This window comes from Aquarana catesbeiana, linkage group LG06, assembly GCF_042186555.1.
Source record: "Aquarana catesbeiana isolate 2022-GZ linkage group LG06, ASM4218655v1, whole genome shotgun sequence".
NCBI lineage: Eukaryota > Metazoa > Chordata > Amphibia > Anura > Ranidae > Aquarana > Aquarana catesbeiana.
Window position 1 is genome coordinate 70337621 of NC_133329.1, and position 17187 is coordinate 70354807.

General features: G+C 46.6%; 1 protein-coding gene across 1 annotated transcript in view; it reads left to right on the forward strand.

Moving 5' to 3' along the window:
* LOC141147981 (uncharacterized) overlaps positions 1-17187 on the forward strand; it is a 181948-nt gene that overhangs the window by 17008 nt on the left and 147753 nt on the right. Inside the window, exons 3-4 of the mRNA XM_073635137.1 lie at positions 9141-9440; positions 11170-11454. Of these exons, the coding sequence (XP_073491238.1) occupies positions 9141-9440; positions 11170-11454 (585 nt within the window). The remainder of the gene's footprint in view (positions 1-9140; positions 9441-11169; positions 11455-17187) is intronic.

Here is a 17187-nt window from a genome sequence, read left to right on the forward strand (position 1 = left end):
AAATGTACCTGAATCCTCACAAACAAACTGTCCTTTTTGAAGGAAAACACACATAGGCAAGTATAATTGAAACAAAAAATACTTTATTAAGGGCTCAGAACCAAACAAAGAGGGAGGCAACACTGGATAAACAGCAGAAATTGGCGAAGCCTTGGACCCCCAGGGCACACATCAATTATTTAACATCAAAATTGGTGGCCTAAGGAATCCATATCTAAGGGAGTGCAGTCTGGTCCAGAAGTCCCAGAGATCATTAAAGCAGCAGATGACATCTGTGTCCCCAGGCTGTGGTCATACAAGAGACTGCATCTTTTGTCAGACCAGACTGAACCCAGGGTCATCACTTTCTGGTCTTCTTTCCACGCTTCCTTCCCGGCTGTGGCTCTGGTGTTGGAGATGTGGCAGGAGGAGGAGTAGGACCTGGAACAGGAGGAGGAGGATTAGTATTAGGACCTGGAGGAGGAGGAGGAGTAGTAGGACCTGGAGGAGGAGGAGGAACATGTGTGAGGTCACAAATGTGGGTAGCAGATGTTATTTAGCCCCTCAACCCCTTATTGAGAGCTTCCAAAATAAAGGACTCACACAGGAGTCGTTGGCCCTCCTCCATCTGCAACATTTTGTAGGCAGTTATGCAAGCAAAGTCCTCCTCCAAAGTGTGGGGGGTTCTCAGGGCCTCTGTAGCCTTCCAAAAGAGGCCTATGGCAGCCTCCTCCAGGGTACTCCTCTTCCTGCCACTTTGTCTTTGCGGGTGTGGGGGAGGGACCTGGGGGAGGGACCTGGATATCAGGCAGCTAGCTTGGCCCCTTTTTTGTGTATGAAAAAGGGACATGGTTTTAGTTTTTGCTTCATCAATCACAATCATAAATTAGTACTCCAAACTAACATCTAGTTAACATCATAGATTGGACAAGCAGAAATAGTTAGAGAAATGCTATACCTGGCTCAAGCTGGGCTCCTCCACATGCGGCCTGGAAGGCCCAGGTTGGACATCAGAAGCCTCTGCTGGGGGGGAAGGAAGCATGGAAGGAAGAGTGGAGAGTGCTGGCCTGGGTTCAGTCTGACCTGCCGGAAAATGCAGCCTGTCATAATACCACAGCCTGGGGACATAAATGTCATCTGCAGCTCCAGATCTCTGGGAATCCTGGACCTTCTTGTGCTCCCTTAGATAAGTGCTCCTCAGGCCACCAATTAGGATCTTCAAATAGGTGATGTCTGCCGTGGGGATCACCGTCTTCACAAATTCCAGCAATTGATCCAGTGCTGCCTTCCTCTTTGTTTGGTTCTTATATTCCGGGTGGTTTATCTCCCATAGACAGGGCAGCTCCCTGAACATATCAATGAAGATTGCCATAAAGTCGTTATCTTTCAAGATATCCATTTTCACTGCAAGACACAACACAAGACAAACCCTAATGTCAGGCAAAACTCTCCTAATCTTGTTACAATATAGGCCTCAATCTAGAAGCAGTATAGGCCCAAGTTTGGCTCTTACCTTCGTTATCATGATCGGCGCCTCCGATACTCCTTCCTCCGCTCACAGATCGTACGTACTACACGTACTACGTGTTACGCTTTATACACACTGCGCATGCGTGTAACTCTTCTTTCTAGTCTATTCCCCGCCCCTTTTCGTTCGGCGCAGTGGGGGAAGAGCACATGGCGGAGACATAGCAGGTGCGTGCTAATTATAGCAACAAGGAGGAAGGGGAGGAAAGCCCGGAGCCGGAAACGTCCCGATCCAGAAGGAGAAGATTTAAGGCATCAAATATGTCCTTTGGGGAGATGTTGGAGATGGTGGACATCCTGAAGAGGGACGACTATGATGGAAAGTATGGACCTTACCCCAACCCCAATGTCAGAAAGGCCAAGATCATGGCGAAAGTAGTCAAAAGTCTGCACCAGAATTTCGGGGTACGACGATCGAAAGATCAGCTCAGCAAGCGGTGGTCGGACCTCAAATTAAGAGAGCATGAGCAGTACCGAAAGATCCGGAGAGTGCTGCAAAAAAGTAAGTAGTTGTGCTGTGTTCCTATTCTTTTTGTGTTTATTACATTCGTGCTGATCCATGTGCTTTTCTGAACTGTTGTACAGTTTAAAATGGCAACTTTCATGTTCATGGGCACATTATTAGTTCGTATCAAACATTTTTATTTCGGCCTATGAAACACCATTGTTTTGGCCATATGCATTTGACCACATTTTTTATGGCCTACTTGTATGAAAATAATTTGGTTGTGTAGATGGGTTTGTTACTAGAATGAAATGCAAACTAGATTCTGTGTAAGGAGAGGACACTCAGCAGCTGTTTACACATCTGGATGCTGGAGCACTAGTGTGGGACACAAGAACACCCTTTTTATTAGGGGGCCCACACAGGTGCTCCAGTGTATACTATAGGGGGGTCTCCATCTGTGAAGCTTGTACAAAACAGGTAAAGTATTGAAGTTTGACAAAGGACCCAAACAATTCTACATCTTGGAACTCAGCCAAAATTGACAATTGTACCCCACTTCCAAGCAATGTTTCATATTTAAAGTTCTGCCATCAAATATCTGCGTGCTAAGTATACCATTTTTTTTTACATAGGGGATAAAAGACTCGGAGGGCACCCCTCATCCGAGGAGACCAGAGACCCCCCACTTCTGGAAGAAGGGGAAATCCCACAAAGACAAGCAGAGCAGGAGGAGGAAGGAGATGTGGTGGAAATAGTCACCACAACAGGTGAGTGTCTGCGACCACAGGCTCAGGTAAGAGATGGATGCCGGCATATTTATAATACATGTTTTTTTTTGGTTTCTATCTTTTTAGGTGATCGTGATGTTGTGGATCCAGGGCATTTCACCTCGGAAAGTGCACAGATCCTAATTGGGGAGATCATGGGGTGCAGGGGTGTTGCTAGGTGGCAAAAATACCAGGGGCTTCAGCCAAAAGTCCAAGGCCGGCACGGGGGCTCTAGTGGCGCTGAGTTTTTTGGTTGGGTGGAGGGGTTGTGTGGCAGGGGGTAAGCTCACTTGCTGGTTGCTGCCTGGTTTACCAGTGCCCATCAATGCTGACCACTAAACTGACCTACCTACCTGACACACACTGACCTACATACACTGACCTACCTGACACACACTGACCTACACTGACCTACATACACTGACCTACCTGACACACACTGACCTACATACACTGACCAACCTGACACACACTGACCTACCTGACCTACATACACTGACCTACACTGACCTACATACACTGACCTACCTGACACACACTGACCTACATACACTGACCTACCTGACACACACAGACCTACATACACTGACCTACCAACACACACTGACCTACCTGACACACTGACCTAAACTGACCTACCTGACCAGGCACACACTGACCTACCTGACCTGCACTGCCTACATACACTGACCTACCTGACACACACTGACCTACATACACTGACCTACCTGACACACACTGACCTACATACACTGACCTACCTGACACACATTGACCTACACTGACCTACCTGACACACTGACCTACCTGACCAGGCACACACTGACCTACCTGACATACACTGACCTGACACACACTGACCTACATACACTGACCTACACTGACCTACCTGACACACTGACCTACCTGACCAGGCACACACTGACCTACCTGACATACACTGACCTGACACACACTGACCTACCTGACCTACATACACTGACCTACCTGACATACACTGACCTGACGCACAATGACCTACCTGACCTACATTGACCTGACACACACTGACCTACCTGACCTACATACACTGACCTACACGACACACACTGACCTACATACACTGACACACCTGACCTACATACACTGACCTACCTGACACACACTGACCTACATACACTGACCTACCTGACACACACTAACCTACCTGACCCACACTGACCTACCTGACTCATACTGACCTACCTGACTCACATTGACCTTCCTGACTCACACTGACCTACACTGACCTGACACACACTGACCTACATACACTGACCTACACTGACCTGACACACACTGACCTACACTGACCTACATACACTGACCTACCTGACACACACTGACCTATCTGACACACACTGACCTACACACACTGACCTACCTGACACACACTGAGCTACCTGACACACACTGACCTACCTGACACACACTGACCTACCCTGACCGACACACACTGACCTACCTGACACACTGACCTACACTGACCTGACACACTGACCTACCTGACCTACACTGACCTACCTGACCTACACTGACCTACCTGACACACACTGACCTACCTGACACACACTGACCTACATGCACTGACCTACCTGACACACACTGACCTACATGCACTGACCTACCTGACACACACTGACCTACATGCACTGACCTACCTGACACACTGACCTACACGACACACTGACCTACACTGACCTACCTGACCTGACACACACTGACCTTCCTGACCTACACTGACACACACTGACCTACCTGACACACACTGACCTACACACACTGACCTACCTGACCCACACTGACCTGACACACACTGACCTACATTGACAATACACACATTGACCTACCTGACCCACACTGACCTACCTGACCCACACTGACCTGACATACACTTACCTACATTGACCTGACCTACATTGACCTACCTGACCCACACTGACCTGACATACACTTACCTACATTGACCTGACCTACATTGACCTACCTGACCCACACTGACCTACATACACTGAAGTGCAATCCTCCTCCGCTTTGAATGCTGGGCAGTGACGTCACTGGTTGCTAGCCGCTAGGCGGCTGTAGCAACCAGTGACCAAGAATAGAGTCAGGTGGAGGCGGGGGTGGAGCTGGAGCTGGGGCCAGCGCTACCATGGCTCAGTCCGCCCCTGTCCCCTGCATTCTGGACCGGGAAAAGAGACTCGGGGCTATTGGCTACAGACTCGGGCTGTAGCCTCAATAGCCACCCCCTGATGACGCCTCTGATGGGGTGTAATGTTGCATTGGAAAACATCACGAAAAACATTAATGATGTTATTAAAAAAAATAAGAACATCATTGATGTTTTGGGAAGAGTTTAAAACCCCTCCAAAGCCCTTTCTTTTATGGTGTGCTACAATTTTTAAATTTTTTGTCGAATTGTAGAAAAGCCAAATTTTGAAGAGGCACACAGTGTGTCAACATGTGCTATCTGCCATCACGGGAGATCAATGGACGTGTTTTGGGGGTGCAACCCCTTCCTTAATAATAAAGTAGCTGAGAGGAAGGGGTTGCTCCCCCAAAACACGTCCCTTGATCCCCCGTGATGGCAGCTAGCACATGTTGACATTCGTAAATTGGTGTGCATCTTCAAAATTTGGCTTTTCCTGGGGTGACTTCACCCCATCTGAACGCAATATCAAACACAGTTCCTAAATACTCATGTCTGATATTGCCTTCAAGTTCTACCTAATGTGAACTTTGTAAGTTCAAGATTTGTGTCTTTCTTGTTGGTTTGAAACATGCCTGTTTTATCTTAAATGGACATTTCTACTTTTTCTAATGCCACCCCAAAAATTGTTATACAACAAACATGTTGGTCTTGTTTTAAAAACCTTGTCAAAATGCACATGTGATTGTGCAGGTATTAAAAAGATTGTTAATCAAGAATGTGTGGATAATTGTCTCAACGCTACAACACCTTTGTGGTGCTCTAATTGCTGCTTTCTGTGACAATGGGTGTTATTTCATAAGGGCAAATCCACTTTGCACAACAAGTGCAGTTTCAAGTGCACTTGTAGTGCAAATTGTCTTTGCCTTTAGTAAATAACACCCAACAGTGCTTTGTATAAGGTTACACAATCACGCCATTTTCAGGACTCACCACATTTCTGTCAGGGTCAGCTAAAACAAACACAAGCAGTAAATGTCACCAAAGATTTGCTTAATTTTTTTTTTTTTATTTGATAAGGGTTTCACACATTGTCTGGCATATTGATAGCCCCCCTACCCGCAAAGAACTCAAGGTATCTTAGCCGGACATGACGGGCACTCAGGGGGGGCAAGCCAGGACGGCCACTTTCAAGTGCCGTCAGGGTTGGTTCATATTGAATTCCGGCTTCAGGCCCGACTGAGCCAGCATAGTTGGCAGAATGTTTCCGTAAAAAGTTGTGTAGAACACAGCACGCCAGGAAAATGTGATTCAGTTTGTACTCTGCCATATGTATGGGTGTAAGAAATAGGCGGAACCGGCTGGCCATGATTCCAAACGTGTTCTCCACCACTCTTCTGGCTCTGGCTAGCCGGTAATTAAAAACCCTCTGGTCCGGGGTGAGGGTCCTCATAGGGAATGGCCGCATAAGATGGTCTCTCAGCGCAAAAGCTTCATCCGCAATGAAGACGAATGGGAGTCCTTCCACATTGTCTTCTTGAGGTGGCAAGTCCAAGCTGCCATTCTGGAGACGCCTGTAGAACTCCGTCTGGGCGATGACTCCACCATCGGACATCCGGCCATTCTTCCCCACGTCCACATACAGGAACTCATAATTAGCCGACACCACCGCCAACATCACAATACTATTGAACCCCTTATAATTATAACAGTACGACCCCGAGTTGGGTGGTGGGACGATGTGGACACGTTTCCCATCAATTGCCCCTCCGCAGTTAGGAAAGTCCCACTGCTGGGCAAAGTGGGAGGCCACAATCTGCCATCCCTGTGGCGTGGAAGGACTGTTGAGGAAAACAAAAAAAAATTAGTCTTTTTGCACATTAAAACATGGAAAGCAGATTAGACACAAACATTCTTGGCCAACATCAAGATAACATTTATTAATGGGAATTTTTAAACACCAAAGTATAAGGTACACCTATCATATTCCTCCCCCCTCTCCTGGGCCCTTTCTAACATTATGGGGGGGGGAGTTCTTGGACAGGTAACCCTCTCCACTTCATTGAGAGATGAATGCCTAAATAATGTGTATTACTTGGAACAGCCCCTCCTTAGTTACACTATTGGCAGCCCACTGGACAGGTAAGAAGTGTCATAATTCAAAGATATAAATACACACTGTGCACATTTGAGCGCATTTGGACATTCTGCTATTACCTATCAAGATAATAGTAGGATACACAAACTTTAAACAGTGCCATTTGAAAGTATACAGGCAGGCCCTTGCACTACATGCTTTGGGGAATTCATCCATAAATCTGAGCACAAAAGAGATGGGTATAGTGTGTATGGGTTTGGCAAAGTCAGCAGATAGATGATTGAGGATAGATAGAGAATCGGTATCAGCTGACTTAGCAGTTGGGGGTAGGGAGGGTTCCAAATGATTTGGGGACCCCCCAAAAAAGTCTCTGGCACTCTGCCTGAATTTAAATTACAAATCACATTTAAAAACATTTTAGGGGTGTTTGGGGTAAAGCACTACTATGGAGCTGATAATATACATTGTAAACTGACTACATGAGGTGAATATAGGGCCAGGAGAGCATGCTGGGGAGGTAAGTGAAGGCAAATATGTATGAAGGACAACAAAAATAATTACATAAAAATCCAGCATGCATGAGGACAAAGGGGACATTCACAGCATATTCCAATCATGGTAATTAGGGAATGAGGAAAGAAATACAATATATTATCAAACATTAAATACAATAAAATGTGATATAAAAGGATAAAAATCTTACCTTAATATACTCCTTCTGCAGGACCTGGATGATGGCAGAACAGGTCTCCGGGATAATGATCCCCAGAGCCTGGGGGGAGATGCCTGTCGAGAACTTCAAGTCCTGCAGGCTTCTCCCCGTCGCCAAGTACCGCAGGATAGCGTCGAGCCTCTGCTCCGGAGTAATGGCTTGCCTCATGCAGGTATCCTGCCTGCTAATATAGGGGGTCAGCGAAGCCAACAAACGGTGAAATACGGAGTCCGTCATCCGTAGAAAGTTCCTGAAATCATCAGGATTATTCTCACGGATCTCACGGAGCAAAGGCATATGACAGAACTGGTCACGCTGAAGCAACCAATTCTTGGTCCATGAACTCCTCCCCACCCTGTTCATGGACTGGACTTGTGTCAAGGTCAGGACCCCAACACCAAGCCCCCGCACAGCACGAACTCTACGAGGAGTACGTATACGCAACATGCCTAGAAAACGGTCGGCTGCTCAGAACGAAGTAACAGAACGCACTGAAGAACAGCAAGGCCTGTAAAGAGCGACCTGAAAAACAGTAACGAACGAACAAGAACACAATGACTAAAATAAGTCACGCGGAGCTTGCTTGCACGCACTGAAGACCAAATACAAACCCACAAGCACAAACTGAACAGCAGAAAACGATCTGAAAACCACGAGTCTGAAAAAGCGTGAATCGTCTCTCACCAAACTTTTACTAACACGAGATTAGCAAAAGGAGCCCAAAGGGTGCCGCGCTTGGTTCTGAACTGGCCATTTCTAGTCTCGTCGTACGTGGTTTACGTCACCGCGTTCTTGGCGATTGGAAATTCTGACAACTTTGTGCGACCGTGTGTACGCAAAACAAGTTTGAGCCAACATCCGTCGGAAAAAATCCTAGGATTTTGTTGTCGGAATGTCTGATCAATGTCCGACCGTGTGTACGGGGCATAAGAGTCCAGATGCAGAAAACAGAACTGTATTGAAGTTGAAGTTTAGCAATACACAAGAAGCTCTGCGGGTAGGCAACCCGACCAAAAACACTCGCAGGATGTATCAGCGAAGAAGCGAAGAGTAGTAGCAGTAGGTCTCAGGTGTGCCAACTGCACCTGTCTCAAGAGATGGAATGCAGCCTTGACGGTCTGTACCCAAGTGGGGAGGCTTCCAGGAAGGAGGGCATGTCCCTGCACTTTCCTTACTTATCTGGAACCTCTCCTTGATGCCAAGCACTGTCCCTGACAGACATGTGACCTGTCTCTACTCTAGCCACGCGCGAAATGTGAAATGGCCTCCAGAGTCACATGGGGCACCAGCATCCAATAGGATAGCTGCCCACTGTGACCCAAGAGGAACGAAGTCCCTCTTGACTTCCTCTGAAATGCTACTGCAGTTGAGAGCCACCTGTAGTGGAGAAAGCAGACTGCACCTGCCTACAAGTTTTAGGTTAACATGTATTTTTGTTTTAGCTACTCCACAGATCAATATCACAGACAGAGTTGTTGTTCCAAATAAAGAGAGTTTCCTACACAGTCTCATCTCTGGATTCTACCCGGTGGACATCGATATTAAATGGCTCTGTGATGGAGAGATATTGGAGAATGTAGATATGGAGAAACCTCAGAGAGACCTGGATGGGACGTACAGTGTGAGGAGCTCAGTAACAATAACACCCACTAAGGAGGACAGAGAGCGGATCTTCTCCTGTAGAGTCCAACATGAGTCTCTTACTGCACCTCTCCAGGAAGACTTCCAGCTGGTGTATGGAGGTAATATTATCATTATTCAGTACAATGCTCTAAAATTACATTAAACAGAACAAAACTATCTACTCTAACCTATCCTTCCTTTCTATGCTATACCCTCTCGTATATACAGCAATAGTAAAACGAATTAAGGTTTACACATAGGGGTTCTGCCTCCAATCAATTGAGATTCCACCTGCAGCACTCCTATTCTCTCCTATACTCTTTCCCCTTTGTTCTGCCCGAGCGTATACAACTCACTTCCCAGTGTCCATGGCAGCAGTGAGATGGCCCCTCCAATATACAGAGCTTTCATTGCTATACCCCTCTTATATTTCTTACTGTATAAAAACAGGAGAGCACTAGAGGTATCTTGCGCCAGTTCAGCTTTACACTCTCAGTGAGTATACTCCCATCTCCCTGTCATGCTCGTGTTCACGCCCATGTCTAAGCTCTTATTTTTTACAAGAACACCTCCTGTTTCTGTCAGCAGTACTATAGGTTTCTTGCAGACAGAATGCTTTATAATCTCATTCCTCATGCAGCATCTGTCTGCTTGTCTCCAGTGGGGGCTGATGCTCAATTTTCTTGGGGGATGGGGTGGCCCGCCAGCCAACCCACCACCCCCCTCTCTCTGATCGATCGCAGCTCCCCCTGTCGCTCGATCGCCCCGTCGCTCACCCATACTGCTTGTTGACATTCTCTTTCCACTGAACTTCCTGTTGTCACATCATCCACACTTCTAAACTGCACATATTGCCCACTGCCATACCGTCCAAACTCTGCTTTTGCACATACAGCTAGCTGTCATAGGTGTGGGCATAGGGTGTGCCAGATGTGCCTGGGCACACCCTAATCACCACATGTGGTGCAGATTCCCTATGCTGTCCATACCCCTTACCAACGAAGCACTTCCTGTTCATTCACTGTTCCAGGACAGATGAAGCTACAATGGACTAGGGAATGTCTGTCCTCAGTCCCTTTTTCTGTTTCAAAAGTGAGACATCAAGGATCTGTTCAGACCCATGATATTTCACCAAAGCCCCCAATGGGACTCCTAACACAATAAAAAAAATAGTAAAAGAAAAAAAAAATATACTGGCACCATTCACATCCTTACTGACACCGTCCACTGCTTTACTGACACTGTCGTGTGCCCTACTTACAAAGTCCACTGCCCTACTGACTGATGCCATCCTGTGCCCTACTGACACATCCACTGCTCTACTGACACTGTCTACTGCCCATGTGTGTTTGAGCTTTGGGGTGCACACCCTAATGCAGTAAGCTGTGCACATCTATGCCAGCGGTCACCCCCTTCACATTGCTCTCCTGCACATATTGCTTGCTGTTATCCCCTCCGCACTCCTCCTTTGCATATACTTCTTGCTGCCGCACCTTCCATACTCCTCTCCTGCACATAATGCCCACTGTCATACCCTCCACATTCTCCTGCTGCACACAGTGCCTGGTGTCACCCCCTCCACAATCATCTCCTGAACATACTGCCCAGTGCCCAATGTCATACACTCTACACTCATCTGCTTCACATACTGCCTGCTAAGACACTACTTTAGCATCATTATTGTTATCAATATTGCCGTTTCTGAAATGGTCACACATTTACTAGTATGAATAAAAATGTAAAGATAATAATCAAAAAGTAGGTTTGCAGTAGTGTACACAAACATACATTTAGTCATACCGTATGTAAAACTGTTTTAAAAAAATACACTTATCACTTGTATTGCAGATATTCCGTCTGTTCACATCACTTCCCAAGCATTTAAGTTGAATGTGGTGCAGGAATTGGTGTGCAGTGTTTCTAGGTTTTACCCAGAATCCATCACTGTGTACTGGTTCTTGAATGATACCCTGTTGGAGAATGCAAAGACAAGGAGGATCAATAGCTCAGCTATGGAATCTGTCTACCTCTTCACCCCAACAGAACAAAACTGGGGCATGGAGCTGAGATGTTTGGTTGATCATGCAACCCTCACCATTCCACATGTAGAGAGACTACTGGTACAAGTCACAGGTGAGTGACTTTCCTATTTAGTGGCATAACTATAGCTGCGGCCATGATCCTGGTATAACCATTTGTTGAGAGAACGTTTTAATATTTACGCTGGTCTGCAAGTGGTAAAGGGGGCATTCTTTCCTCAACTAGTGCAAAGGTGTCCTTTTTCCCACTTATCACCAATGTAAAGGAGTCCTTCTCCCACGGACCACCAATTTAAGGGGGTCCTTCCTCCACTGACCAATGTAAGAGGTTCCTTTTACTGCGAACCAATATAAAAATGTTCTTCTCCCACTGACCACCAATGTAAGAGGTTCCTTTTACCACTGCTCACCAATTTAAGGGGGCACTTCTCCATGACCACCAATGTAAGAGATGGACTTCCACAGAAAATACCAGGCACAAGTATAGAATAAAATAATGTGATTTATTAAAGAAATGATAAATAGGCACCAGTATAAACGCACCTGCAATATACCGAAACCTCATAAACCAAAACCAGTAAATCTAATGAGGGTAAGTGCTAACAATGAACAACTACCTAAACCAACTAAATGACTATATACAAACAGTTGGATATGGCTGGAAAGCGTAGTCAATATCAGACCTGGAGTCATGCATAGGAGATCATACAGAGGGAGCAGGGAGCAAGCCAGGACAGGCAAAGGGTACACGGGAGCAGGATCAAGCCAGCAGACGAGGATTAGGAACAGAGTATGGGTGCCAGGTTCACAGATCAGGGCACATGAGCAGAACACCAAGGCAAGGGGGTGTAGCAAAGGAAGAGCTAAATATCCTCCCAGCAATCAGCATCAGGTGATGACTAATTAGTAAGAGCTTCTTGTGGACACCAGAACTACAACCTACAGGTCTGGGAGCAACAGTGCCACCAGCAGGTAAACACATTCCTGACAAGTTCCTTCTCCCACTGCCCACCAATGTAAGGGGGTCCTTGTCCCACTGACCACCAATGTAAGGGGGTCCTTCTTCCACTGACCACCAATATCAGAGGTTCCTACTCCCACTGCTCACCAATTTATGGGGTCCTTCTCCCACTAACCATCAATGTAAGAGATTCCTTCTTTCATTGACCACCAATGTAAGGGGTTCATTTTACCACTGCTCATTAATGTAAAGCGGGCACTTCTCCACTGACCATCAATATGAGGGAACAATACAGATTTTACTGTCTGGCCATTATTATCATTTAATTTCCATATTATTATTGAAACTATTACTGACACACATTTCTAGGTCAATAGTATGGCTTTGTAGTATAACAAATTTGAAGTCTCATTAGGTTCTTAGAATGTAAGGTAATTTGGAGGTCTTCTACCAAACATAAAAAGCACACCTTAGGAAATTGTAAATTCGGCAACTCATGCTAATTTAATAAACCCATTGACCTGTGACCAGAATAAACGCACACGTGGCCAGAGCAATAGTGCATTGCAGAAGTTAGCGTCCTTAACTCAGGCACAAAAATAAAGTGGGGAGTGCTTGCGTTTCAACTTATATAATCGTAAAGGATTATAATATATCTGATGATAATGTTTAAGTTTGATAAGCCTATCTTTTGAAGATATAACCTAAGACATATAGGACTCCTCAAAATTCTCTCAATCCTCTGTTGACAGTTGTGGCCGTATATTGCTATTTAGGATGCAGGTCTGTTTCAGTTGATAGCGATGCAGAATAATACTTAGATATCAATTTAGTATCATGCCGCGTACACACGGTCGGACTTTACGGCAGACTTTGCCCGGCGGACTTTTCAACGTACTTTACGACGGACTTTCTGAATGAACGGACTTGCCTACACACAATTCACCAAAGTCTGTCGAATTCATACGTGATGACGTACGACCGGACTAAAATAAGGAAGTTCATAACCAGTAGCCAATAGCTGCCCTAGCGTGGCTTTTTGTCCGTCGAACTAGCATACAGACGAGCGGACTTTTCGACCGGACTCGAGTTTGACGGATAGATTTAAAACATGTTTCAAATCTAAGTCCGTCCAACTTTGAGCAAACAAAGTCCGCTGGAGCCCACACACGATCGAATTGTCCGACAAAATCCCATCCTCCGGGCAAAGTCTGCCATAAAGTCCACTCGTGTGTACGCGGCATCAGAGTTTTCTTAAGAGGTGTTTGTATAAATGGTACCATATTGTGTCGAAGCTGGTAATAGCATAGGAGTTTAGTATGAGGGATCACATATTCTAACTGTAGTCTGAGTCTTAAAATCTTTCAGTGTTCTCTTAAGAAAAAGCTAACGTACAAATTTGAGACCCAATAAGGACCAGAACCCTGCACAGGGAACTGACGGAAACTCAAGCAAACATGGGTAACCACAACTTGGAGTCAACAAAATCTAGAGCAGCCATTCAAATCCTCTAGGTTCCTCCAGAGGTTTGTAGGGGTTCCTTGGGTAGTGGCAGATTGACTTTCCAGCTGATATTTCTGGAGCCTTTCTATAGCAGCCATTCCCAACCAGGGTTCTGTAGAACCCTAATGTCGCGTACACACGATCGGACTTTCTGGCATACTTGGTCTGGCACACTTTCTGACGGACTTTGTCCGCCAGGTGCGCCGGACTTTAAAATGAACGGACTCGCCCACACACGACCGGACTTTCTGGCGGGCTAAGTCCGCCCGTCTTTCCGATGGACTTTCGCCAGAGTTACGGCGGACTTTCAGAATGAACGGACTTGCCCACACACGGACAAGTCCGTTCATTTTGAAAGTGACTCAGGTGCGACGGGACTAGAAAAGGAAGTCAATCTTGCCGCTTTTATCGGCGAGATTGACACCTTGCGAGCCCCGTCGCGGTGCATACCAGGCCCTTAGGTCTGGTATGGATTATAAAGGGGAGCCCCTACGCCGAAAAACCGGCGTGGGGTCCCCCCTAAAATCCATACCAGACCCCGATCCGAGCATGCAGCCTAGCCGGTCAGGAAAGGGGGTGGGGACGAGCGAGCGCCCCCCCCCTCCTGAACCGTACCAGGCCGCATGCCCTCAACATGGGGGGTGGGTGCTTTGGGGGAGGGGGGGCGCCCTGCGGGCCCCCCCCACCCCAAAGCACCTTGTCCCCATGTTTATGAGGACAAGGGCCTCTTCCCAACAACCCTGGCCGTTGGTTGTCGGGGTCTGCGGGCGGGGGGCTTATCGGAATCCGGGAGCCCCCTATAAGAGGGCCCCCAGATCCCAGCCCCCCACCCTATGTGAATGAGTATGGGGTACATGGTACCCCTACCCATTCACCTAGGGAAAAAGTGTCAATAATAAAACACACTACACAGGTTTTTAAAATAATTTATTAAACAGCTCCGGGGGGGATCTTCCTCCGGCTTCGGGGGTCTTCTTCCGGCTTCGGGGGTCCCTCCGGTTCATCTGCTCCCGGCTTCCGTTGGTTCTTCCCCGCTCTCTCCGGCCTCTTCTCCCGGTGTTCCAGTTCTTCGGCCGGCCCCTCCGCTGTCTTCAGTTAGCTCTCTTGCCAGTGGAGGTCCGGACTTCTGGGCTTCTTGTCTTCTCTTCTCTTCTCCAGATGTTGACACGACGCTCTCTCTGGCTGGACTGCTCCCTGAGGGCTCCGTTGTGACTTATATAGGTGGAGACCCCGCCCCCATATGATGTCACAGTCCCTGGGCATGCTGGGACTGTGACGTTTTAGGGGGCATGGTCGCCCCCGCCCGCAGACCCCGACAACCAACGGCCAGGGTTGTCGGGAAGAGGCCATCAACATGGGGACAAGGTGCTTTGGGGTGGGGGGGGCCCGCAGGGCGCCCCCCTCCCCCAAAGCACCCACCCCCCATGTTGAGGGCATGCGGCCTGGTACGGTTCAGGAGGGGAGGGGCGCTCGCTCGTCCCCACCCCCTTTCCTGACCGGCCAGGCTGCGTGCTCGGATCGGGGTCTGGTATGGATTTTAGGGGGGACCCCACGCCGGTTTTTCGGCGTAGGGGCTTCCCTTTATAATCCATACCAGACCTAAGTTCCTGGTATGCCCAGCGCTCGCCGCAATAGGAAAATTTGTTTTTCCCATTGCAGCGAGCGTGAGATGCAATACCCTGCCCTCGCGTCGTATCTGGTCCGTTGGACCAGCATACACACGAGCGGGCTTTCCGTCGGACCAGCGCACAGAGGAGCGGACTTTCCGCCCGAAACTGAGTCCGACGGAAAGATTTAAAACATGTTTCAAATCTAGGTCCGGCGGGCTTTTGGGAAAAAGACCGCCGGCGCCTACACACGGGCGGATTGTCCGGCACACTCTGGTCCGCCGGACCAAGTATGCCGGAAAGTCCGACCGTGTGTACGCAGCATAAGGTTCCTCCAGAGGTTTGCATGGGTTTCTTGGGCAGTGCCAAATTGACTTTCCAATTGATAGTTCCAGAGCCATCCCCTGGCAAAGCCAATGGCCTGGCACTAACAATCTGTTAGCATTCATCCCGCTAACCACATATGTAAGGATGCTCTTCTCCCAATCACCCCTAATGAAATGGTGTATTCTTTCCACAGTCCATCAATGTGATGGACATTCCTGCTCTCAATGAGCACATACAACTTCTTGATTCTACTATTGTAAACTGTGGGCTGTACTTAAAATTTGTGGAATATGTTCCTTGAGGCCTTAAATCATTTCAAGGGTTCTTCAGGGCTAAAAGGTTGAGGAAAGCTGATCTGGAGACTGTCCCTGATATGTGCAGAAACCCAAAAGCCAATCTTGGGGAAAGAATCAATCATTTGAAGGATAAAGCCAGTATAAGTGTGTCTGTATAAGGGACAGAAATGCATGCTCAGCCAGTGTCTCTGTGCATATTTGACTAAATTGTGTACTACAACCAAATGGCAGTCAGATATCTAACAATCTCTTCTCACTGAAATGTATGGCTACTCATGGCATGCAGTAATACATATAGTATATCTGATATGTTAAACGTGGAGTAAATGTTACATTATTAGGTTTAAAAAGTCAATCTAGTTCAACCAATAGAAAATAAATAATCTGAATACATGAATAGAAAAAAATAAATAGACAGTCTCAGTATATATAATCCTTTACCCATATTTGATCCAGAGGAAGGCAAAAAAACCCCACATAATGTATGATCAAATATGCTTGAGCAGGGAAAAAATAAAGTCCTTCCTGATCTCCCAGGAAGTAATCGCATACTCCCTAGATTAACAACCTCTGGTGTTTTTACCTAGAAATGTTAATATCCAGTTATATGTTGTGTATTTAGGAATGCATCCAGCTATTTTTTAGAACAATTTACAAAGCAGGTCATAACTAGTTCTTGAGGAAGCCTATTCCACATTTTCACTGCTCTTACAGTAAAGAAGCCTTTCTGTATATGGAGGTTAAATATCTTTACCTTCCAATGTAAAGAGCGCACCCTTGTCCTATTCAATGACCTGAAGGTGATTAACTCTATACCAAATTCTCTGTATGGGCCACAGATGACAGTGACCATATCCCAAAATAAAAGTGGAAGTGTCCTTCGCGCTACTATGATTAAATGTCTAAAAAGTGAAAATGTGTGAAAATATCTATAAAGACAGCAGCAAAACCTAAAAGTGTTCACACTACACAAATAAACAATAAAAAAATAATAAAAGTGATCTTGCGCAGTCATATAGAATCACACACAACGATATGAATAACAAACAGTTCTTAAAACATGTATAAAGTGCATATAAGTAAAGTGTGCTGGGAAAAACAGTATCAAAAAATGATGTGTGAAATAAGTACTC